Source organism: Carcharhinus amblyrhynchos, chromosome 18 (assembly GCF_965287045.1).
Source record: "Carcharhinus amblyrhynchos chromosome 18, sCarAmb.v2.hapA, whole genome shotgun sequence".
NCBI classification, from domain to species: Eukaryota; Metazoa; Chordata; class Chondrichthyes; order Carcharhiniformes; family Carcharhinidae; genus Carcharhinus; species Carcharhinus amblyrhynchos.
The window spans coordinates 35,756,165-35,779,823 of record NC_137341.1 but is presented as its reverse complement, the minus strand read 5'-3'; the positions used below and the strand labels follow the sequence as shown (position 1 = coordinate 35,779,823).

At 44.2% G+C, this 23,659-nt stretch overlaps 1 protein-coding gene across 2 annotated transcripts in view; it reads left to right on the top strand.

The window, feature by feature from the left end:
- Positions 1 to 183: 183 nt before the first annotated feature.
- The window catches only part of ccz1 (CCZ1 vacuolar protein trafficking and biogenesis associated), a 51,541-nt gene continuing 28,065 nt past the window's right edge, over positions 184 to 23,659 (top strand). Inside the window, exons 1-8 of one of the 2 annotated variants that reach the window (XM_080206813.1) lie at positions 184 to 262; positions 9,664 to 9,750; positions 14,130 to 14,223; positions 15,418 to 15,515; positions 17,311 to 17,404; positions 18,177 to 18,254; positions 20,090 to 20,137; positions 20,236 to 20,319. In XM_080206813.1, coding sequence (XP_080062939.1) covers positions 9,737 to 9,750; positions 14,130 to 14,223; positions 15,418 to 15,515; positions 17,311 to 17,404; positions 18,177 to 18,254; positions 20,090 to 20,137; positions 20,236 to 20,319 — 510 coding nt within the window. In that variant the 5' untranslated portion in view covers positions 184 to 262; positions 9,664 to 9,736. Of the gene's footprint in view, positions 263 to 9,660; positions 9,751 to 14,129; positions 14,224 to 15,417; positions 15,516 to 17,310; positions 17,405 to 18,176; positions 18,255 to 20,089; positions 20,138 to 20,235; positions 20,320 to 23,659 lie in introns of both variants that reach the window. The other variant, XM_080206812.1, reaches the window with a different exon arrangement.

Genomic DNA, 23,659 nt, shown 5'->3' with positions numbered 1-23,659 from the left:
TTATTTCACTGGGAGAAGGTGCCTGAAGGAAACTGAGACACTTTTATTTTTGTACAATTTTATTTCTAAAAACATGCAAATACAAAACCAATTTTCAAATGTGGTGACTTTTAAAAAATATTTGATCAAGTCTTTTGAGAAGCAAAAATGTGTCCCTAACCAGTATGTGGTGCTATAGAGTCCCACAGATTTCTTCCAGTACAGAGGAAGGGAAATGCTGCAGGAATTTAGACTAGAAACCCAGTGACAAACAAAACAAAAGGTATTTTTCTTTTAAGTGTTTCAATTTATTACAGAGGAGTACCATACATTATTGGAGCTTAATATGTGGGAATAGTATGATTGGTATGTGTAGTGTTCTAGGCCTCAGCTTTCTGACTGATCCATCTGTAGGAAGTGTCCAGGCAACAGGCCCTGTCAGTGGAGGAACTGATCAAATTTAACCTGCGGGAAGCCTGAGGCCTTCTATAGTTTTCTGTTTGGGTTTGTGTGTGTGTATCAGTAAGGTGTTTCATTTCATTTATATATACTTTTGCACTTTAAAATTAATATATTATTTACTGTCAGTGTCCCAGATTTCCAACTAGGACTAATTTTTGGGAGAACTTGACCAGACACACATACTAGCTGAATTTGGATTTCCAAATTTAACCTTCTATTCCACTGAGGCCTACAAACAAAAACACCCAACAACCCTGAGAAAGTTTTTTTTTAATTTAATTTTTTTTAACAAAAATAAACCTTCAGCTGTTAAATCTCTGATTAACAGCTGAACTGGATCCTTCAAGGAAATAGGAGCTTTCAACTCCTACAGATAAATAGATTGTGCTTGTTCTTAACACCCTAGGATTATGTTATATTTGTGACCAGTTCTGGTACTTTTAACATGCTTTATGATGCCCCTGTTAACCTTGAACTTGTTAGCGCGTGCCCCAGAGTGATCTGTTATGGTGGTATAAATGTTTGTCAGGTAATTGCTCCTGTGAAGTGCTTTGGGACATTATTTCTATGTTAAGAGTACAATATAAATACAAGTTTGTTGTTAATTGCATAGAGATGTATTTGTTTACGGATCATGCTGAATCTTTGCCTTCTGGTGTTCTAGAATTTGGGGTGTGAGAGGAAGAGCTTGCATTTATATTTTGCCTTTCACAATTGGGTTCAAGACATCCCCAAGTGCTTCACGGCTAACTCTTTAGATTTTGAAATGCTGTCACTTCTAATGTAAAATCTGCAGGAATTTTCACACAGCAAACTTCCAGAAACAACAATAACCAGCTAATCAGAGGATCTACATTCCTCATTGCACAGTGTAGGAATTGGCTCAAATCTCTCAGCGCAGTTTAGTGGGCTGCACTCCTACCTCTGAATCAGGATGTTATGTTAATTCCCACTTCAGAGACTCAAGCACATTTATCTGGGCCAACACTCCAGGAGACACCGCCTTTTGGATGAGGTGTAAAACTGAAGGCCCCTCTGCCCTCCTAGCTGGAAATGTAAAAGATCTCTGAGCCATTAATTCCAAGAATGGCAGGGGAATTCTCTCTGGTGTCCAGGCCAATGTTTATCCTTCAACTAACATTACTGAAGCATCTGGCCATTATCACATCGCTGTTGGGGGATCTTGCTATGCCCAAGTTAGCCACTGCATTTCCTACACCTACAACAGTGACTATCTATACTTTGAAAAAAAATACTTAGGGTGTGCTGAGGTCATGGAAGATGCCATATAAATGCAAATTCCTTTTTATTCCTTGTTAGTTGGGAACCATGCTTGATGTTCAGAGGTCATCTCAGTTTCATAAAATCTCTACAGTGCAGAAGAGGCCATTTGGCCCATCGAGTCTGAACCGACTCTCTGACAGAGTATCTTACCCAGTCCCTCTCCCCTGCAGTATCCCTGTAACCCCACACATTTCCCATGGCCAATCCCCTAACCTGCACATCTTTGAACTGTGGGAGGAAAACGGAGTACCCTGAGGAAAGCCATGCAGACACTGGGAGAACGTGCAAATTCCACACAGGCAGTGACCCTAGGCTGGAATTAAACCCAGATCCCTGGTGCTGTGAGGCAGCAGAATTAACCACTGTGACACCGTGCCACCCTTGTTCTGCCTTGACACCTGAAACAGGATGGTGGTCAGGAGAGGAATCCTGGTGGTTTTCTTTCTCTGACTTACCCAAACCAGGTCTCTGAAACCAATTGTAACATTTTCACTGTTGCCCTTGGCTCAGGCTGTTTAATTCAGTATACACCGAGGATCAAACCTGTTTTATTTGTACGGTTCAGCAACAGATTTAAAATGAATTGGTTCTGAAAACTATTCCAGCCCAGGGTGTAACCTGTTTGTAATTACTGTGCATTCAACTAAGCAGCAATCTTCTATTGCAGCTTCTGATCTAATCTATTAATTCAAAGCAGTCCTGCGAGTCATAGTGGACAGGCTGTGTTCGGAATCCCTTTCAATATATTCAGCAAGGACTTAAAATTCTCAGTTCAACCCACCTACAGCTATAACCCATGTCTTAGGTTTAAAACATAAAAAAGTTATAGTGCAGAAAGAGGCCATTCAGCCCATCGTGTCTGTGCCAATCATTTTAATACCATTTTCCAGCACCTTGCAGGTAACAGTACTTCACATACACATCCAGATACATTTAAAATGAGTTCAGCATTTCAGCCTCAACCACCACCTTAGGCGGTGAATTGCAGATGCTCACCACCCTTTTGGTAAAACATTTTCCCTCATGTCACCTATAATCCTTCCAAAATTCACCTTAAATCTATACTCCCTGGTAACTGATATCTCTGCTAGGGGAAATGTGACTTTCCAAGGGCCATCATAATTTCCTACACCTCAATTAGGTCACCCCTTTAACCGCCTCGCCAATCTGCCCACATAGCTGCAGTTTTCAAGTTCTGGCGATGTTCTTGTGAATCTCCTCTGTACTCTGTCCAGAGCAATTATGTCCTTCCTATTGTGTGGTGACCAGAACTGTATACACAACTCCAGCTGTGATCTGTCTTTACGCAGCTTCAACATTACATCCCTGCTTTTGTATTCAATACCTCTCCCAATGCTTTCTTGACCACATTGTCCACCTGTCTTGCCACCTTCAAGGACTTGTGGATACACACTCCAGGATTTTAATCCCTCTTGCTATCTTCTCGTTTATGGAGTATTTGTGTCTGATATTCCTTTCAAAACTGTTCTACAGAGCCAAGATATGGGGTCTCATTGGAAGGTGAATGTCCAGCTTTCACTTATCCTTAACCGACCCAATGCTTTGCTGCCAAGTCCTCAGTTAGTCCAAATTCCAAACATATGTTGCCCCCTCCCTTCCCCTCTCAGCCTAGCCCAGCTCCTTGTCCAAACAATTCTACGTTGAGATCCTCCCTCTCTTTCTCAGCTCCCCCCGCAGCCTGACTGAACACACTCCAGTGCTATGCTGAGAGAGTGCAGCACTGTCAGAGGAGCTGATTTTTAAATGAGGCCTTAAACCTGTTTTGCAGCTTGGGTGGATTCATCCCTGGCATTTGTGAAAGAGTGAGGGGTGAGTTAAGAACATAAGAAATAGGAGCAGGAGTAGGCCATCTAGCCCTTCGAGCCTGCCCCGCCATTCAGTAAGATCATGGCTGATCTGTCGTGGCTCAGTTCCACATTCCCGCCCTCTCCCCATAACCCTTAATCCCCTCGCTTATCAAAAACCCATCAACCCGCGTCTTAAAAATATTTAGCGAGGCAGCCTCCACCACTTCAACGGGCAGAGAATTCCAGAGATTCACCACCCTTTGAGTGAAGAAGTTCCTCCTCAACTCCGTTCTAAACCGCCCGCCCTTTATCTTGAGGCTGTGCCCCCTAGTCCTACTATCCTTTCTGAGCGGGAAGAGTCTCTCCACCTCTATCCTATCCATCCCATTCATCATCTTATACGTCTCAATGAGATCTCCCCTCATTCTTCTAAACTCTAACGAGTACAAGCCTAGTTTATTCAGCCTCTCCTCATAGCTCAACCCCCTCAACTCCGGCATCAGCCTAGTAAACCTCCTCTGCACTCCCTCCAAGGCCAGAATATCCTTGCGTAAGTACGGCGCCCAAAACTGCACACAGTACTCCAGCTGCGGCCTCACCAATGCTCTATACAGCCGCAGCAAGACCTCCCTACTTTTACCTTCAATCCCCCTCGCTATGAAGGCCAGCATCCCATTCGCCTTCCTGATCACCTGCTGCACCTACAAGCTGGGTTTTTGCGACTCATGCACAAGGACCCCAAGGTCCCTCTGCACCGTCGCCTGCTGCAGTTTTTCGCCACGTAAGTGATAATCCTTCCTACCATTCTTCCTACCAAAGTGGACCACCTCACACTTGCCAACATTAAATTCCATTTGCCATTTCCTGGCCCATTCGCCCAGCCTATCTAGATCCTTCTGTGGACTCTCCACACCCTCCGCACAATTTGCCTTTCCTCCAATCTTGGTGTCATCAGCAAATTTCGACACCCTACACTCGGCTCCCTCCTCCAGATCATCTATATAAATGGTAAATAGCTGAGGCCCCAGCACCGACCCCTGAGGCACTCCACTAGTCACCATCCGCCAATCCGAATAGCACCCATTGACCCCCACTCTCTGCCTCCTATTTGACAACCAATCTTCTATCCACACTAACACCCTACCCCCAACTCCCTGTCCCCTGACCTTCTGCAATAACCTCTTGTGAGGTACCTTGTCAAACGCCTTCTGAAAATCCAGAAAGACCACATCCACCGGCTCTCCTCTATCCACCGCCCTAGACACATCCTCATAGAACTCCAGTAAATTTGTCAGACACGACTTCCCTTTAACGAAACTGTGCTGCGTCTGCTCTATCAAGCAATTCCTCTCAAGATGCCTCGCTATTTCCTCCTTGATGACGGATTCTAACATTTTAGCTACAACAGACGTTAAACTAACCGGCCTATAATTCCCTGCCTTTTGCCTGGCACCCTTCTTAAACAACAGCATAACATTAGCCGCTTTCCAATCTTCCGGCACTTCCCCGGAATCCAGCGACGTCTGGAAAATAACCACCAAGGCATCCACTATAACCTCCGCCATTTCTTTCAGAACCCTTGGGTGCATTCCATCCGGTCCTGGCGACTTGTCCACAATCAGTCCCTCCAGTCTGTCGAGCACCTCCTCTCTAGTAACAGTAATGTCATTAAGACCCTCCAGTCCTACCGCCTTTCCATCTCTAACACCCGGCAAATTATTCACGTCCTCCTCCGTGAAGACAGAAACAAAAAAGTTATTAAGCATATAAGGAGCAGGAGTAAGCCATTCAATCCTGCTCTGCCACTCTGTAAGATTGTGGCTGATCTGACCTTAGCCTCAACCCTACAGCTCTCATAATCCTTGATTCCATGGTAGTTCAAGAATCTGTCTATCTCAGCCTTGAAGCTGTTCAGTGACACAGCAGTCACAGCTCTCTGGAGAATTCCAAAGTTTCTTAACCCTCTGAAAGACAACCTCTTGTCGCCTCATCTGAAAAATAGCTCCTGTTATGATGCTGCACGCTGTCAGCGTAGCACTGGGGAGTATTGAGTCAGGCTGTGGAGGGACCTAAGCAAGAGGTTGAGGATCTTAAAGTAGAGAGGTTGGGCCTGTACTCATTGGAATTTGGAAGAATGAGGGGTGATCTTATTGAAACATGCAAGATTCTCGCCATCATCTTCTCGAGAGCAATCAGGGATGGAAAATACATTCTGGCCTAGCCAGCGACACCCTCGTCCTATGAAAGAATTTTTTAAAATTCTGAGGTGGCTCGGCAGGGTAGATGTTTCTCCTTAATGAGTAATCTAGAACTAGGGGGCAGTTTCAAAATAAGAGGTCTCCCATTTAAGACAGATGAGACGGAATTTCTTCTTTCATAAAACAATCCCTTCGCTCCAGAAATCAGCATAGTTAACGTTCTTTGAACTGTCTCCAATGCAGGGAAATCCCTCCTCAAATAAAGAAACCAAAACTGTATGCAGTATTCTAGGTGTGGTCACCAACGCCTTATCCAGTTGTAGCAAGTTCTTCCAGTGTCCTGGTCAGCGTTCTTCCTTCAAACATTAATACCAATAACAGATTAATTCTTCATTCACTTGATAGTCTTGTGCCTTTCGATATAATTTAAAGCCATTCTTTATGTGACAGAGAAGATCAATAGCTTGATTATATCAGCCTGTTCTTGCATGTTGTTGGGTTGCAAACCTAGTAAATGATTGCGCAGGGTGCACGATGTGCTTTTAATTATATTTTGTTGCCACTATCAAAGGTGCTGCCTTTAAGCTGAAACATTAGGTGAGGTCCTAGCTGTCCTCTGAAGTGGAATTAAGAGGCCCCAAAGCTATTATTTTAAGTATTTCTTAATTTATTTTGAGGAGCCGTTGAGTGGTTTGGAGCCTCTACTCATTGGAGTTTAGAAGAATGAGAGGCGACCTTATTGATTCTATATGGGATTCTCAGGGTAGATGCTGAAAGGGTGTCTCCCCTTGTGGGAGAGTGTAAGATCAAAGGGTATAATCAGAGTAAGGGGGTCACCCATTTAAGACAGAAAAGAGGGAGGAATTTCTTCTCTCCGAGGGTAGTGAATCTGTGGAATTCGTTACCACAGAGGGCTGTGGAGGCTGGTTAGTATGCTTAAGATTTTTAATCATTAAGGGAATCAAAGGTCGGGCGATAAGACAGGAAAGCTGAGTTGAGAATTATCACATCAGTCATGATCTCATTAAATGGCGGAGCAGACTCGATGACTCGAATGGCCTACTTTTGCTCCTTCATCTTATGGTAAGGACGGGGCAGTCACTTTAGCCAACATTCTCCCCACAACCAAAATCACTAAGAACAAATGAATTGGTCACTGATTTATCTGCTGTCATTGAGGGCTTCCTGCGTACAAATTGGTTACATTTTAACTGTACTCCTTTATTAGTTGTGAAGTGATGAGGTTATGGTAACAACTTGCATTATATAGCACCTTTAGTGGCACCTTTAGTGTAGCAAAGGCCCCAGGTGCTTCCCAGGAGCATTATAAAACAAACTCTGACCCTGAGTCACAAAAGGAGATAATAGGACAGATGACCAAAAGCTTGGTCAACAAGATTGGTTTTACGGAGTGTCTTAAAGAAGGAGGGAAAAGTTTAAGGCAGGAATTTCAGAGCTTAAGGCCCCGGCAACTGAAAGCACGGCCACCAATGGTAGAGTGAGTGGAAGAGGCCAGAATCAGAGGAGTGCAGAGATCTCAGAGGCTTTAGGGCCGGAAGAGATTACAGAGACAGCGAGGGAGACGATGAAAGATTTGTATTTCTGTAAGATCTTTCATGACCTCAGAATGGCCCAGAGCACTTTACAGCCAATGAAGTATTTTTTGAAGCATAGTCAGCGACATAATGTGGTTAAATGTAGAGATTTATAAACAGAAGTTTTCAAAATGCAAAATATTATACAGTGGAAATTTCATTATCTCAAATAACTGTCCAAGAGAAAACCTTTCTGACAGACAGTTTGCATATTGCAGAGTACAAAATGTAAACCTCCTTTCTAAAATCAATTTTACAACATGAAAAACAGTGCTAATCATTTTCCATTAGTTTAGGCTCTAATTACAAAGACATTGTTTTGTAACACTTTCAGCCCATTAGCTATTTTGTGCATTTCAGTTCTTTCCACAGAATCCCGATAGTGCAGACGGAGACCATTTGACCCATCAAGTCTGCACCAATCACAATCCCACCCGAGTCCTATCTCCGTAGCCCCCATTTACCCTGCTAGTCCCCCTGATACTAAGGGGCAATTTAGCATGGCCAATCAACCTAACTGGGTTGAGTTAGACTGAGGGAGGAAACCGGAGCACCCAGAGGAAACCCACACAGACACAGGAGAACATGCAAACTCCACACAGACAGTGGCCCAAGCCAGGAATTGAACCCAGGTCCCTGGTGCTGTGAGGTAGCAATGCTAACCACTGTGTTGCTGTGCCACCCAGAACAACAGCGCCCTATGTTGGGCTCAAACCCAGGACCCTGAGGTTAAGAGTCTCATACTCTACCACTTGACACACATTTCTTTGCATCTTGTTGCCATCTTTTTATATTTAAGTTCCTCCATGGGCTATTCTATGTCCCTTCGGAGCCCATGCCCTCTACAGCATGAGATATCACTTTCTGTGAACTAGGATCCCACCCGTGCCTCAGCTTAGCTTTGAGAAACCCACTTACAACATTTAATCTTTCCAATTCGCCAGTCAGTAATTTGGGAACATTGAACAAGAAGTCCGTTGGTTTAAATCCCAGACAAGCCATCTGTAGCTTCCTTTCCTGTGTTAACTATTGTTAACAATAACCGCAGAAGACAGAATCAGAATCCTTTTGTTTCCTGTTCTCAGTTTCTCTTTATGTCTCTAGAAGATGTTACAGCATCCAGTGCTGAGAGTAATTTGTGTGTGCATCAACACGAGTGCTAATATGTATTTATCTTCATTTCTATAGCTGTGGTATTAAAGAAAATATAATCTTGCATTTATACAAGCACCTTTCACACCCTTGCCTTTATACAGTGCCTTTCACACTCCTTGCCTCTATATAGCGCCTTTCACAGCCATGCCTTTATACAGCACCTTTCACACTCTTGTCTTTATATAGCATCTTTCACATCCTTTGCATTTATACAGTGCCTTTCACAACCTTTCACTTTGGATGTCCCAAAGTGTTTTACAGCCAATTAAATACTTTTGAACTCCAGCCACTGCTGTAATGTAGGAACTGCAGCAGCCAAATTGTGCACAGAAAACTCCCGCAAACAGCAATGTTTTAAGTTTATTTATTAGTGTCACAAGTAGGCTTACATTGACACTGCAATAAAGTTACTGTGGAAAATCCCCTAGTCACACACTCTGGCACCTGTTTGGGTTCACTGAGGGAGAATTTAGCATGGCCAGTGCACCTAACCAGCACATCTTTTATACTGTGAGAGAAAATTTGCACAGACATGGGAAGAATATGCAAACTCCACACAGATAGTGACCCTAGCCGGAAATCGAACCCGGGTCCCTGGCCCTTTGAGGCAACACCAATGTGCCACCAATGAGATAATGACTGGGTAATTTTATTTTAAATGCTGCTGGTTGAGGGATAAATATTGGCCAGGACGCTAGGAATGCTTCTCAACTCTTCTAAATGCTGCCATGAGACGTTTACGTCTATCTGAGAGAGCAGACGTTTGTCACTATAATCTCTCACCCAAAAGATAGTACCTCTGACAGTGCAGCATTCCCTCCGTACTGCACTGGAGTGCCAGCAGAGAATTTGTGCTCAAGTCTCTGCAGTGGGTCTTGAACCCATGACTTCTGGTTCTAAACTGGGAGGGCTGTCCAGTGAGCCATGCTGATACCCGCTCCACATTGTGGGGTAGCTTTGATAGTCTCGACAGTTTGTATAATCGTCCAGTTTAGCCTTGTCCTCCCCCCTCTCCACCAGTTTCAGATCCTGCTGTTGCCCTTCCGCCAATGCCACCAACTCTTTCAGAAGCAGTTGGTGGTAGATCTCTCATTAACTGAGTAAATCCAGGCTGAAACCTTGGGCTTTGAGATTGAGAAGCATTTTGTTCTGATATTTCTTTCTCTTCCTCTCTTTCAGCAGATGGCTATCTGAAACTTTGCGTAATGTGTTGCAGCACACGGACAGAGAAGCCCCTTGAATCAAACCATTGCTAATGTTGATGATAAGGTAATTGTAGAAACTAGTTATTCTCCTGTTCACATGAATGAAAGCAGAATTAAAATGTGGAGAGAAGAGTAGGACTGCTGCAGTTGTGTAGGGTGTTGGTGAGGGCACATCTGGAGTATTGTGTGCAGTTTTGGTGTCCTTATCTGAGGAAGGATGTCCTTGCTACAGAGAGAGTACAGCAAAGGTTTACCAAGCTGATATGAGGAGACACTAAGTCGGTTAGAATTATATTTACTGGAGTTTAGAAGAGTGAGAGGTGATCTCATAGAAATTATAAAATTCTAACAGGGTTAGAAAGGGTAGATTCAGAAAGAATGTTCCCAGTGGTGCGGGAGTCCAAAACTAGGGGTCATAATTTGAGGATAGGAGATAAACCTTTTAGAACTGAGGTGAGGAGAAATTTCTTCACCCAAAGAGTGGTGAATGTGTGGAATTCACTGCCACTGAATGTAGTTGAGGCCAAAATGTTGTCTGATTTCAAGAAGAAATTAGATATAGCTCTTGAGGCAAAAGAGATCAGGGGGAGAAATGGGAGGAAGGAGGGATGAGGATATTGAATTTGATAATCAAATTCAATATCCTTTAATCCTTCAAGATCAAGATCAAATTCAGTTGGATCAGCCATGATCCAACTGAATGGCAGAGCAGAGTCAAAGGGCTGAATGGCCTACTCCTTCTTGTTTCTATGTAATCCATAAATACAACAACTTGCATTATATAGCCCCTTTCAACATTGCAAAACACACTCTCTGAAACATAATCAGTGTAATTTAAGGAACATCATAAAGAAGGCAAGAGAGACGGAGAGATTTAGAGTGGGAATTCCAGAACCTAGAGCTTTGGCAGCCGCAGTAATTAAAATCGGGGATGCAGGAGAGGCCGGAACTGGAGGAGAGTGGATCTCTCAGAGGTTTATGAGGCTGAAGGAGATTACAAAAATATGGGGAGGATGAGAACTTTAAATCTAGCCAAATCCCTGATGAGTTATCAGGTGTTATTGTAAGATTCTTTACCTGGCCCAAAGGTTCTTGTCTCTAATCTGATATCAGTGACACACAATGACTTGAATGCGGTTCCATGAAGGTGAACATCTTTATCAAAACCACTAAGCAATAATACATACTCATGCTAATTCCACCTCAGCAGTCAGTCCGATGGCAAATCCTCCATGTGTGACTTCGAGTGACTGACCAAATCACTCCAACCCACTGCAGTCAAGATGTTTTGGTGGATCCTTCTTTATATCTTTTGTTTTCTGTCATCCTGTGTCATGCAAGATTCTCTAGTTCCTGTTCTAGCCTATTTAATTATATCAGTGTCTTTTCCCTTGTTCTCACATCCTGGGCCTCTCACAAGGCTGCGCTGGAAGGAATAAATCCAGCCTGATTCCATTTTGTTATCTCTTACACTGTTATCAATTCCCAGACTGGGACAGATGGATTTCTTTACCACCTCAAAACATGCACTAAAAGGGATCCATTTTTCTCACAGTTTGAGACCGGTTCTCTTGCGCTTTGTAATTCATTTTGCGGATCTTGTTAATTCCTGCAAGGCTGTGTCTTGACTAAATTACCTTGCACCTACAATGTGCCTTCAGTCAGGGTACTGTTTCTCTGTGGTGCTCTGTGTTACTGCCATGAGACAAGCACTACACAGAGCCATCCAGCAACTGGTCTGCATTCATTAATACCTGAGGAATAAAGACATATTTCCAAGATTATAATGTAAATACGTTAAAAGAAAGTAGATAATACATTTGGCATGCATTAGTTGGTGAGAGGAGGATAGGAAAGTGTTAAAGTTACAAATATTTTAAAAGCTAAAGGTAAGCCCTAAGATTGGTTTGAATTGAAGCTGACAGTAGGTGCAATGCGATCAAATCAGGGAGCTGGAACTGATGAAAGTGCTTTCACATCTGGATCTTTTCTTTGCTCTTAATAAATAGTGTCAATTGGAAAACCGGCTGATGAATGGAAATTAAACACACGTGTCATTAATGTTCGTAAACCAATATACAGTATAAACATTGTCTGAAGTTGTTGTCAGAGGAATTGATGATAATTGCTCACAATTAATAATATATTAAGCAGGAAGTCTTCAAGTGTCTTTTTCATTCGTGCAATACATCAGAAAACCAGGTTATTAAAATTATACCTAATGGAAGAACAAGGAGGCCATGTGCTTCCTGGATAATAAAATAAGGTAGAGGGATCTGGAGGATACAGATAAACCAATCACTAGAAGTAGTGATGCAGCAACAATTTATAATTTATAGAGTACCTCTAACATGGTAAGAATGTTATAAAACAAAGTGTAACATTGAGCACCTTAAGACATGAGGTCAGATAATCAAAAGCTGAGAGGAACAGGTGAGCATCTTAAAGGAAAGGAGGAATAGGTGGTGAGACTAAGAGGTGTAGGGAGATTATTCCAAAGCTTAAGGCCCAGGCAGCTGCAGGCACAGCTACCAATGGTGGAGCGATTAAAATTGTTAAGATGCAGGTCAATAAAGATATTTTTACAAAAAGCAAATCAAGCTTTGGGGTTCATTTATAGAAGGATAGAATTGAAAAGTCGGGAAGCTGAGTTAAAATTGTATTGAATCTTGGTCTGGCGACACTTGTGTATAGTTCTGGTTTCCACGTTATAAAAGGGTTAGAAAGATATTGGGAAATGTGAAGGACGATGCACAATGATGATACTAGTGTGTAGCGGTTAGAACTATCAGGAAACAATTGGACAAGCTGGACCTCAGAAGATAAGGCTGATAGGAGTCTATAAAATGATGATGGACTTTGAGAGGGGAGACATGGAGAAGATGATTACACGTATGGCTATTTATAGAATCCCTGCAGTGCAGAAGGAGCACATTTGGCCCATCAAGCCTGCACTAACAACAATTCCATCCAAGGTGCCATCCCAGTAACCCCATGTATTTAGTCCCCCTGACACTAAGCATGGCCAATTAACTTAACCCACACACCTTTGGAGGGTGGAAGTTAACTGGAACACCCGGAGGAAACCCATGCAGAGACAGGTATTCATGCTTTACACAAGCCTCCTCCCTCACCTGTTCATTTCACACTGTCATTATAGCTTTCTGTTCCTTTCTCCTTCATATGGTTTATCCAGCTTCCTCTTAACTACATCTATCTTCACCTCAATCATGCCATGTGGTAGTTGAATTCCACATTCTCACCAATCTCTGGATACAGAGGTGCTCCCTGAATTCCTTATATGATTTATTAATGCTTATCTTATGCTTACAGTCCCTATGTTGATCTATCCCACAAATGGAAACATCTCTACAAACCTTTTCAGAATCCTGAAGACTGTCAGATTATCCCTCTTTTCGAAATAGAAATGGAACAGCGAATGATCCCCCAGACCCGGTATCATTCCACTCAATCTATTTCACACCTTCTCCAGTGTCTCCATATCTTCTCACGCTAATGAACCCAGAACTAGGCATAGTGATTCCAGCCATAATCTGTATGATGTTCTAAACAAGTTTGGCGTAACTTCTCTGCTTTTCAATTCTATGCGCATAACTTTATTGTGTCAACTTTTAAAACAATATTTTGTTCATGTTGTCACTGAGCAACAGTTGGCCTCTGAAGCTTCACTAGTTGGTTTGAAACACTCTAGAGAGTACTCTGGTTACTGCTCTGTACTGATGGTGGGAAGAAATGTGTGACGTATAAGGAGCATTTCTTTTAATTCATTCGTGGGACATGGGCGTCGCTGGCTGGCCAGCATTTATTGCCCATCCCAGTTGCTCTTGGAGGGCAGTTGAGAGTCAACCACATTGCTGTGGCTCTGGAGTCACATGTGGGCCAGACCAGGTAAGGACGGCTGATTTCCCTCCATAAAGGACATCAGTGAATCAAGTGGGTTTTTCCAACAATTGACAATGGGTTCATGGTCATCAATAAATTCTTGATTCCAGATTGTTTTATTGAATTCAAATTCCACCATCTGCCGTGGTGGGATTCGAACCCGGGTCCCCAGAACATTAGCTAAGTTTCTGGATTAATAGTCTGGCAATAATACCACTAGGCCATCAGCTCCCCATTAACGTGTCGTGCTCCGTACTTGCTGGAGCTTAGAAGGATAAGGGGAAATCTCATTGAAACTTGCCAAATTTACATCAGTTTAGTTGCTTATTGGATGCTGATACAGATGGGATTGAATTCCTGTTGAGGTTTTGGATGGTAGTCGTGATGTTGAGATGCCAGTGTTGGACTAGGGTAAAACAGAAAGAAATCCCACAACACCAGCTTAATGTCCTAAACTTGTTGGATGTTAAACTGGTGTTATGGGATTTCTTGGGGTTTTGGACGCATGGAACCCTTACATCCTGCTTTTTTTCTGTTCAGCCCCAGGATGACAACAACAAATGAAAAGCAATCTCCCCCGTCACTGCTGAGCTTTTTCATTTACAACCCGAAGTTTGGACCAAGAGAAGGTGAGGTAGGTGAATGGCACGATGAGTATAATTGATCATATTTGCTGACCTTGTGTTGTGGTCTGTCAGTACCGGCTCTAAAGCTGATGGAACATCTCGGACACTGTCAGAACCTGCACCGTTGTTACAAGCAGAAAACTGCAGATGCTGGAATCTGAAACAAAAACAGAAAATGCTGGAAGATGCTCAGCAGGTCTGATAGCATCCGCAAAGAGAGAATAGAGCCAACATTTCCTATCTCTGCCGAAGGGTCATCCCGTCGGAGGCAGCTGACATGCTGTCAGAACTGTTGAGATTTTCCAGCATTTTCTGCCCAATTACAAAATATCAGCACTAATTTTGTGACACTAATAGGTGGAATTGTGAAGGCCAACTGTAATGCCATGTCCTAACTCACACGAAGTCCTGTCCACCCATCACCTTGCTGATCTACACTGGCTCCCAGCTGAGCAACAGAATGATTTTAAAATTCTCCTCCTCATTTTCAAAAACGTTTCGTGACCTCACATTTCCCGAGCTCTGTAACCCCCTCCAGCCCTGATAACACTCTGAAATCTCAGCATTTCTCTAAAATTTAAAGTTTTAAAGTTCATTTATTAGTATTACAAGTAGGCCTGCATTAACACTGCAATGAAGTTACATTGAAAATCCGCTAGTCACCACATTCCAGCACCTGTTGGGGTACACTAAGGGAGAATTTAGCATGGCCAATGCACCTAATCAGCACTATAGGAGGAATCCAGAGCACCTGGGGGATACCGATGCAGGGGAGAACGTGCCGACTCCGCACAGACAGTGACCCAAGCCAGGAATTGAACCTGGGTCCCGGGCACAGTGAGGCAGCAGCACTGTGCCATCATTATAGCATTTTAAGAAACCCCAGTTTTGATCACTCCATCATTGATGGCTGGTCCTTCAGCTGCTAAGACCCAAAGCTCTGGAATTCCCTCCCTAAACCTCACCACCTCAGTTTCCTTTGTTAAGACATTTCTTATAGCCTATTTCTTTGAACTACTTCTTTTGTCACCTGTACTAATAACGCCTTATGTGGCTCGGTGTCAAATTGTATTTGTTGCCTCCTGTGAGACACCTTGGGTCGTTGTACTACATTAAAGGTGCTACATAAATGCAAGTTGTTACTTTTTAAAGGTGAGGTGGGTCATTGTGGTTCACTGACCAACCTGTGGTTTCTCTTGCAGGAAGAAAAGAAGATCTTGTTCTATCATCCCAGTGAGGTTGATAAGAATGAAAAGATTAGAAATGTTGGATTGTGTGAGGCAATTGTACAGTTTACAAGGTAAGGATCTTAGAACAGAGCTCCTTTGACAAAACAACACCGCTCTCCCTACACAGCCTTTCTGCTGGGCGTACGTGTGAGTCCCTGTTGATACAAGGGAAGAAACGTCTGTGTCTTTCACTTTTCCAGTCATGAGACAGGTTTATTTTTTAATGTTGTGGGAGGTGAATAATGCAGCAGTTTCCCAGGGACCGAGCACAGAGAAAACCAGTTTCAAATTAACAAGTGGCTCGAGGGGCTGGATAAACACTCGTTCTTGCTGAGCTGCAGGTGTGGAACAGAATCCCTGGCGAAAGTGGTTCTGCAGCAACATGAGCTGCATTAGTATCTGATTCAGAATGAGACCGGAAATTATAAATGTAGAATTCAAATGTTCAGGTAACATTTGGGGATCACACAGTTACCTCTCAGGAAGGGAGGATCTTCTCTGGAGGGCAGCAGGTCAGGGTTAAATTAAAGTTAAAGTTTATTGTTAATTAGTCTCACAAGTAGGCTTACATTAACACTGCAATGGAGTTACTGTGAAAATCCCCTAGTCCCAACACTCCAGTGCCTGTTCGGGTACACTGAGGGAGAATTTAGCATGTCCAGTGCCTCTAACCAGCACAACTTTGGACTGTGGGAGGAAACCAGAGCACCCAGAGGAAATCCACTCAGACATAGAGAGAATGTGCAAACTCCACACAGACAGTGACCAAAACCGGAAATTGAACCCAGGTCCCTAGTACTGTGAGGCAGCAGGGTTAACCACTGTGCAGGAAAGGTGAGCTGTGTGAAGTTATTCTGACTGGATTTGGAGATGAGGGAGCATTGATAACAAGAATGTTCTCTCAGAATGTGAGCTAGGCGATGGGGGGTCACTTATACCCGGTGACCTAATCCGAACAGTTTCTCCTTTGATGCTTCCTGATGTTACTGCTTGCTGCATCTTGTGGCTAAGTGGAAGCTCTGAGTCAGAAGACTGTGGGTTCAGATCCCCACCCCATGATCCAGCGGACATTCCCAATGTGGTCATGAGGGGACACTGCTTTGTCAGAGGTGGATAGCTCCATCTGCTACTTGGGGGATGGAAAAGATCTAAGAAGACATGGGGGGTAGTTCTCGCTGGGGTCCTAGCCAATACTTATCTCTTGACCAACATCACTGGTGGCACAGTGGTTAACACGGCTGCCTCACAGCGCCAAGGACCCAGGTTCAATTCTGGCCTTGGATCACTGTTTGTGTGGAGTTTGCACATTCTTCCCATGTCTGCGTGAGTTCCCTCTGAGTGCTTCAGTTTCCTTCCACAGTCCAAAGACGTGCGGGCTAGGTGGATTAGCCATGCTAAGTTGACTGTTGGTGTTAGGGTCTTAGGGTAATCATGTGAGGTTACGGGGATAGAGCCTGGGTGGGATTGTTGTCAATGCAGGCTCAATGGGCCGAATGGCCTCCTTCTGCACTGTACGGATTCTATGAATTACAGACGATCTGATCATTATCTTCCTGCTGTGCTGAAGTATGCCTTCTTTCCTACGTGACATCAGTAACTATGCCAAAGGGTGGTTCATTGACTAAAACACTTTACGATGTCCCAGTATTGTGAAAGGCGCTACAAAAATACAAACTTGTTCATTCTTTTGTTCCATCGCTTGATCTTCTCATTTATCCTGATGTTTTGCAAGCATGATAAACTGTTCCCGCATGAGAGTTAATCATATTTTACCCGCAATCTGAGAGAACCTCACCGTGTTAGCTCACAGATCTACAGAAACAGGCTCTAAACTAACCTAAATGTTTCTTCTCTGCCCTTTTACAGGACCTTCTGTCCCACCAAACCTGCCAAGTCATTGCATACACAGAAGAATAGACAGTTCTTTCATGAGGCAGAGGAGAGTTTCTGGATGGTTATGGTACACATTTATTATCGGCAGAAGTCTTGTAGATGTTTTTTTTTGTGTGCGTGTCACCTAGATCTGTTGCTTTGCTCATAACGCTGAGCCAAACCAAGGCGGAGCTGCGGATACTGCATTTATCAAATGTACCTCTTACACCCTGACCCTGGCTGTTCCACCAAGGCTGAATGGGTGACAGCCGGCAGCTGAATCTCTCTCTAGATCTTACCCGTCCAGCTTTGGAGACTGTGGCTTTAGAGTCTACCCCAGTGATTTGAACTCACACTCCAGGCTGACCGTACCAGTACTGAGGCAATGCTGCCCTGTCGGAGGCACCACATTTTGGATGAAATATTAAACCAACGCCCCAATCATGCCTTCAGGCGGATTTAGCAGATTCCCATTGCCACTATTTAAAGAAGGACAGGGAGTTCTCCCAGTTGTCCCGATCAATCCCTTAACCAACATTAGTTAAACAGATGATCTAGTCAGGTCCCCTGGAGCTTGTGGGAGATTGCTTGCACAAGTTATTTCTTCAGCTCTCCCTCTCGCTTTGAGGAAGGTGCACTCTATTCAGTGTTGTCTGCTCCCTGGTGGCTGGAGAGTCTTGGTGCCTGGAGCTCATGTTTTGGCACCGTTTGTGTCACTTTAATAACTCTTGTCCCCACCCCACCTGCAACCACCTCCTCTTTCTCCCCCTCTCCTTCTCCTCTTCCCCCCCTTCCCCTTTTAAAAGCCGCTGTTGTTTCTGTCCGTTCACACCTCCTGCTCTTTCCCTTGCTGTGCCCAGGTGGTGTCGAATCCTGTGATTGAAAAGGTGAACAAGGATGGAAGTCGTGTCCCAGAATACCAGGAAGACGAGTTACTGGTTAGTCAGTCTCTGCTCCCAATTTACTCCAGCTCCACAATTAGATGTCACTAGGGCATCCTCACTGGCAATCATGTCACCCTGTTTAAAATAAAAAAAAGGATCTGAATATTAGCAATAGATAGCAGCTATCAGCAGAAAAATAAACTCATCCCAGAATTACTACCATTATAGTGAGCAACCTTTTAAGAGAGAATAGGAAATAAGATCACAAGAGCAGGAGGCTATTCAGCCCTTTGAACCTACCCCATCATTTCGTACCACCCTGGCTGCTGCCTTTTTAAAATGACAATAGTTTTTACTATAGGTTTGATTGAAATTGATGAGAGGGAAGTGATTGACACTGAACATCCATAAACCCTTGCAGCACAGAAGGAAGCCATTTGGCTTATCGTGGTAGAACCGTCTTAGAAGGAGACATTCAATTCTCCATAGATCACATGGTTAGCACTGCTGCCTCAGAGCTCCAGGAAGAAAGAGGCCGTTTGGCCCATCGAGTCTGTACCAACCACAATCCTATAACCGTAACCCCATGTATTTACCCTGCTAATCCTCCTGGCTCAAACAGGCAATTTAGCATGAGCAATACACCTAACCAGCATGTCTTTGGACTGTGGGAGGAAACTCCGGCACCCGGGGGAAACCCACACACTCCTAACCAGCATGTCTTTGGACTGTGGGAGGAAACTGGAGCACCTGGGGGAAACCTACACAGACACAGGGAGAACATGCAAACACCACACAGACAGTGCCCAAGATGGGAATCAAGCCCAGGACCCTGGTGCTCTGAGGCAGCAGCGCTAACCATGTGTGCTATGGTGAATTGAATGTCTCCTAAGATGGTTCTACCATGATGGATCAAATGATCTCCTTCTGTGCTGCAAGGGTTTATGGATGTTCAGTGTCAATCACTTCCCTCCCATAAGCTTCAATCAAACCTATAATAAAATCTATTGTCATTTTAAAAAAAGGCAGCAGCCAGGTGGTATTGAATGGTGGGGTAGGTTCAAAGGGCTGAATAGCCTCCCCTTGCTCCTATGTCACGAAGACATTGCAAACATGGAAAGGCATAAAAATTGGCTTTCGTTTTATTTGGGGGAAAAAAGTTAAGAGGCAACAAGATAGAGGTCTTTGTAATTGTGAAAGGATTTGATTGGATGGGTGGAAGGAAGATGTTTCTTTTAATGGAAAAATTGTCACCAGGAGCCATGAACAGCAGATAATTGTTAATAAATACAGCAGGAAATTCAGAGGAAATTTCTTCATTCAGCAGGTGGTGGGAATGCAGAATGGACTACCACAAGGCACAGTTTTAAGGTTTTTTAATTGAAGTTTATTTATTAGTCACAAGTAGGCTTACATCAACACTGCAGTGAAGTTACAGTAAAAATCCCCTAGTTGAGGTGAATAGCATAGATACATCTAAAGTGAAGCAGGTTAAACACATGAGGAGAAAGGGATAGTAGGAGGTATTGATAGGGTGAGATGAAGAGGGATGGGAGGAGGCTAGATTAGTTGGGCTGAATGGCCTGCAATACAAAGATTAAAACAAAATACTGCAGATGCTGCAATCTGAAACAAAAACAGAAAATGCTGGAAAATCTCAGCAGGTCTGGCAGCATCTGTGGGGAGAGAACAGAACCAACATTTCGTGTCTGAAAGGGTCATCCTGACTCAGAATGTTGGTTCTAGTCTCTCCTCTGCTGATGCTGTCAGACCTGCTGAGATTTTCCAGCATTTTCTGTTTTAGTTTGTCTTGTTTTGGTGTTGGAAATTCTATTGAATTTTCTTGACTGCCCTCTGTGAAGTAAGTCTTTACTTCTGCTGTATTTCAGGACACAGTGTATGGAGCAGTGATCCGGCAGTGCTACTGTATGTACAAGGTGATGTGGATCGACTATTTCCTATGCGTTTTCTCGTTTTCTTTACTGAGCCAATTTTCCCAGCTTAACGCCCGCTTCTGGTTTTCCTGTATGTTCAGCTCTTCAATGGCACCTTCGCAAAATCAATGGAGGCTGGAGGCATTGACCATCTGCAGCAGAGACTCCAGAAGTTTTTCTACAGGGTAGGGGCCCTTAAATTTATTCATCGCTGGTCAGTCTCCAGTCAGTGCACTGCGTTCAGCTCCCCATAACTTTTGCCACAACTTTTTAGGAAGAAGGTCAAGGCCTTTGTGGGGGGTTGGGGGGGGAGGGGGGTGCGCGCAGAAGGGACTTACTGAAATGGTATCTGGGAATGAGGGATTTCAGTGTGGAAAGACTGGGAAAGCTGGGATTGTTCTCCTTGGTGCAGAGTAAACTAAGGAGATTTAATAGAGGTGTTTAAATTATGAGGCGGTTTTGATCATAACATGATTATAGAATTCCTACAGCCATTTGGCCCATCAAGCCTGCACCCGTAACAATCCCACCCCCACCCCAGCCTCGTAATCCCACATATTTACCCTGGCAAGTCTCCCTTGATACTAAGGAGCAATTGAGCACAGCCAATTTGTCTAACCCACACATCTTTGGAGTATGGGAAGAACACAGTAAGAAGTCTTACAACACCAGGTCTAAGTCCAACCAGTTTATTTGATAGTAATCCCACAAGCTTTCGGAAACGGTGTGTGGAAGGTTCTGATCAGAGAAGTTATGGGACTACATTATGGGAGGAAACCAGGGCACCTGGAAGAAACACACGCAGACACAAGGAGAATGTACAAGTTCCACACAGACAGACGGTCACCCGAGGTTGGAATGGAACCCGGGTGCCTGGCACTGTGAGGCAGCAGCGCTAACCACTGCCCCCTATTAAGTAGGTAGGGATAATCTAATTCTCCTCACAGGAAGGCCAGTAACCAAAGGTCACAGATTTGGGATACTTGGGGAAGTGGGGAGATGAGGTGATTTTTTTTGCACACAGCGCGTTGTTTTGATCTGCAATGCGCTGTCTGTAAATGCAGTGGAAGCAGTTGCAGTCGTGACTTGCAAAAGGAAATCGAGAAAAGGAGAAATTTGCAGGACTGCAGGGTAAGAGCAGAGGAGTGGGACTGACTGGATATCTGTTCCAAAGAACCAGCGCAGGCATTTTTTTCTACAAGGATTATGGAGAGGCTGAAGTGGTTATTGTCCAGTCAAGCAGGAATGCCAGGATTATGTTCCCTTCTGCATAGAAGATACGGGATGACCTAATTAAAGGGTTTGAGATGATTAAAGGATCTGATAGGATATATAAAGAGAAATTATTTCCTCTGGCTGAGACGGATAGATTTTTATTGGGTTAAGGATATTGAGGATTACAGAACCCAGGCAATTAAATAGAGTTAAACTATAGATTAACCTCACTGAATGGTGGATCTAGAATCCATAGAATCCCTACAATACAAAAGGAGGCCATTTGACCCATTGACCCTGCACTGACCACAATCCCACGCCTGGCTCTATGCCGGTAACCCCACATATTTACCCTGCTAATCCTCTTGACATTAGGGTTAACTTAGCACAGCCAATCCACCTAACCCACACATCTTTGGACTGTGGGAGGAAACAGGAGCATCCAGCTGAATGGCTGTAAGAACCCACGATTTGTTTTGTCAGTCTTGTTGTCTGTTCCTTGCCTCCTGTCCTGAAGGTGCAGACCCTTTTTCACAGTGACTTCCATCGGCCATCTCCTGCCAACTTGCCCTTTGGTGGGGCAGGATCACTGAGCTGTTTGACTGCACCAGCCACCACCACCACCTCCACCATTGCCCCCAGATGTGCTGTATTAACCTTAATGAAAATACAGCGCAAATACATCAAGATGGATCTGAAGCTAAAAGGGTTAAATAGTGAGGGCAGGTTGCATAGACTAGGCTTGAGTTACCTCAAGTACAAAAGGGTTACGGTTTAATGCAATTGAAGTTGTTAAGATAACCACAATTAAGATCAGTATGCCATGGCTGGGAATAGTGAGAATCTGTCTTTGCTGAATCACTTTGCAGCGATCCTGCTCCTGTCCCCTCCTGTCCACCAACCCAACCTTTCCTGGAAGGTGCCATTCAGTCTCTTGAGCCAGGCGGCAACGGTGGCACAGTGGTTAGCGCTGCTACCTCACAGCGTCAGGGTCCCGGTTCAATTCCAGCCTCGGGTCACTGTCTGTGTGGAGTTTGCACATTCTCCCTGTCTCTCATGGGTTTCCTCCGGATGCTCCTGTTTCCTCCCACAGTCCAAAGATGTGTGGGTTAGGTGGATTGGCTGTGCTAAATTAACCCTAATGTCAGGAGGATTAGCAGAGTAAATATGCGGGGTTACCGGCAAAGGGCCTGGCGTGGGATTGTGGTCAGTGCAGACTCGATGGGCCGAATGGTCTCCTTTTGTATTGTAGGGATTCTATGGATATTAGGTCTGCCATTCAGTTAGATCATGGTTAATCTATAGTTTAACTCTATTTACCTGCCTGGGCTCTGTAATCCTCAATACCGTTAACCCAATAAAAATCTATCCGCCTCAGCTTTGAAATTTTTACTTGTGCCAGAGGAAATAATTTCTCTTTATACATCCTATCAGACCCTTTAATCATTTCAAACACTTTAATTAGGTCATCCCACATCTTCTATGCGGAAGGGAATATAATCCTTGCATTCCTGCTTGACTGGACAATAACCATTTCATCCTCTCGTAATCTTTGTAGAAAAAAAAAATCCAGGTTCCCCTCTTCCCCAGAAGAAATACTCCGAGGAAATTCCTTTCCGGCCCTCTCAGGCAGTCAGAGCCATTCCAGGAAAACACACGATCCGAGCTGGATTTTCCTGGCCCCGGGAATGTGGATGGCCAGGAAAATAGAGCAATGTCAAGACATTTCCCTGTCGCATTCCTGCCGCTGGGGAGATTCTGTGAGGGTGGCCTGGGGAGTAAATTGACCAATGCCTGCCCCGCCTTCGTGCAATTTTAATCGTTCCAAAGCCTCAATTGGAGGCAATTTTGTGGCACTGCCAGCATTTGTACCACCACAGCGACTCCCCGACGTTTGGGGAGGCTTCCTACTCCAGGGAGGCAGTCAGTAACCCAGCAGCATCCCCTCAGGTGGGGATGCATCTTAGTCGAAAGCTCCATCCCCAAAAGAAGGAACCATTTGCAGAACAGGCCATCCCCAGCCATCCAACCAGAGGTGTCTCCTGTTCGTTCTGAGGGACGTGCTGCCTTCTCCGTCCTCTGAAATATTGAACTGGTTTTGCACCCTTGGGTGTTCCTCCATGTTAAGGTCCTCAGAACTGCCCCACCTCATCTCCCATCGGGGCTGCAGACACTCTAGAATTGCAGACTCCCTTGAGTGGGCCAGCAGATTGAGGCTCACTTGTCATGTGCCAGTGTGGAGACAGCCATGGCCACCTCCAGTCTGGCTCCTGGCACATGCCGACCTTGCAGGAAAATTCTACCAACTGT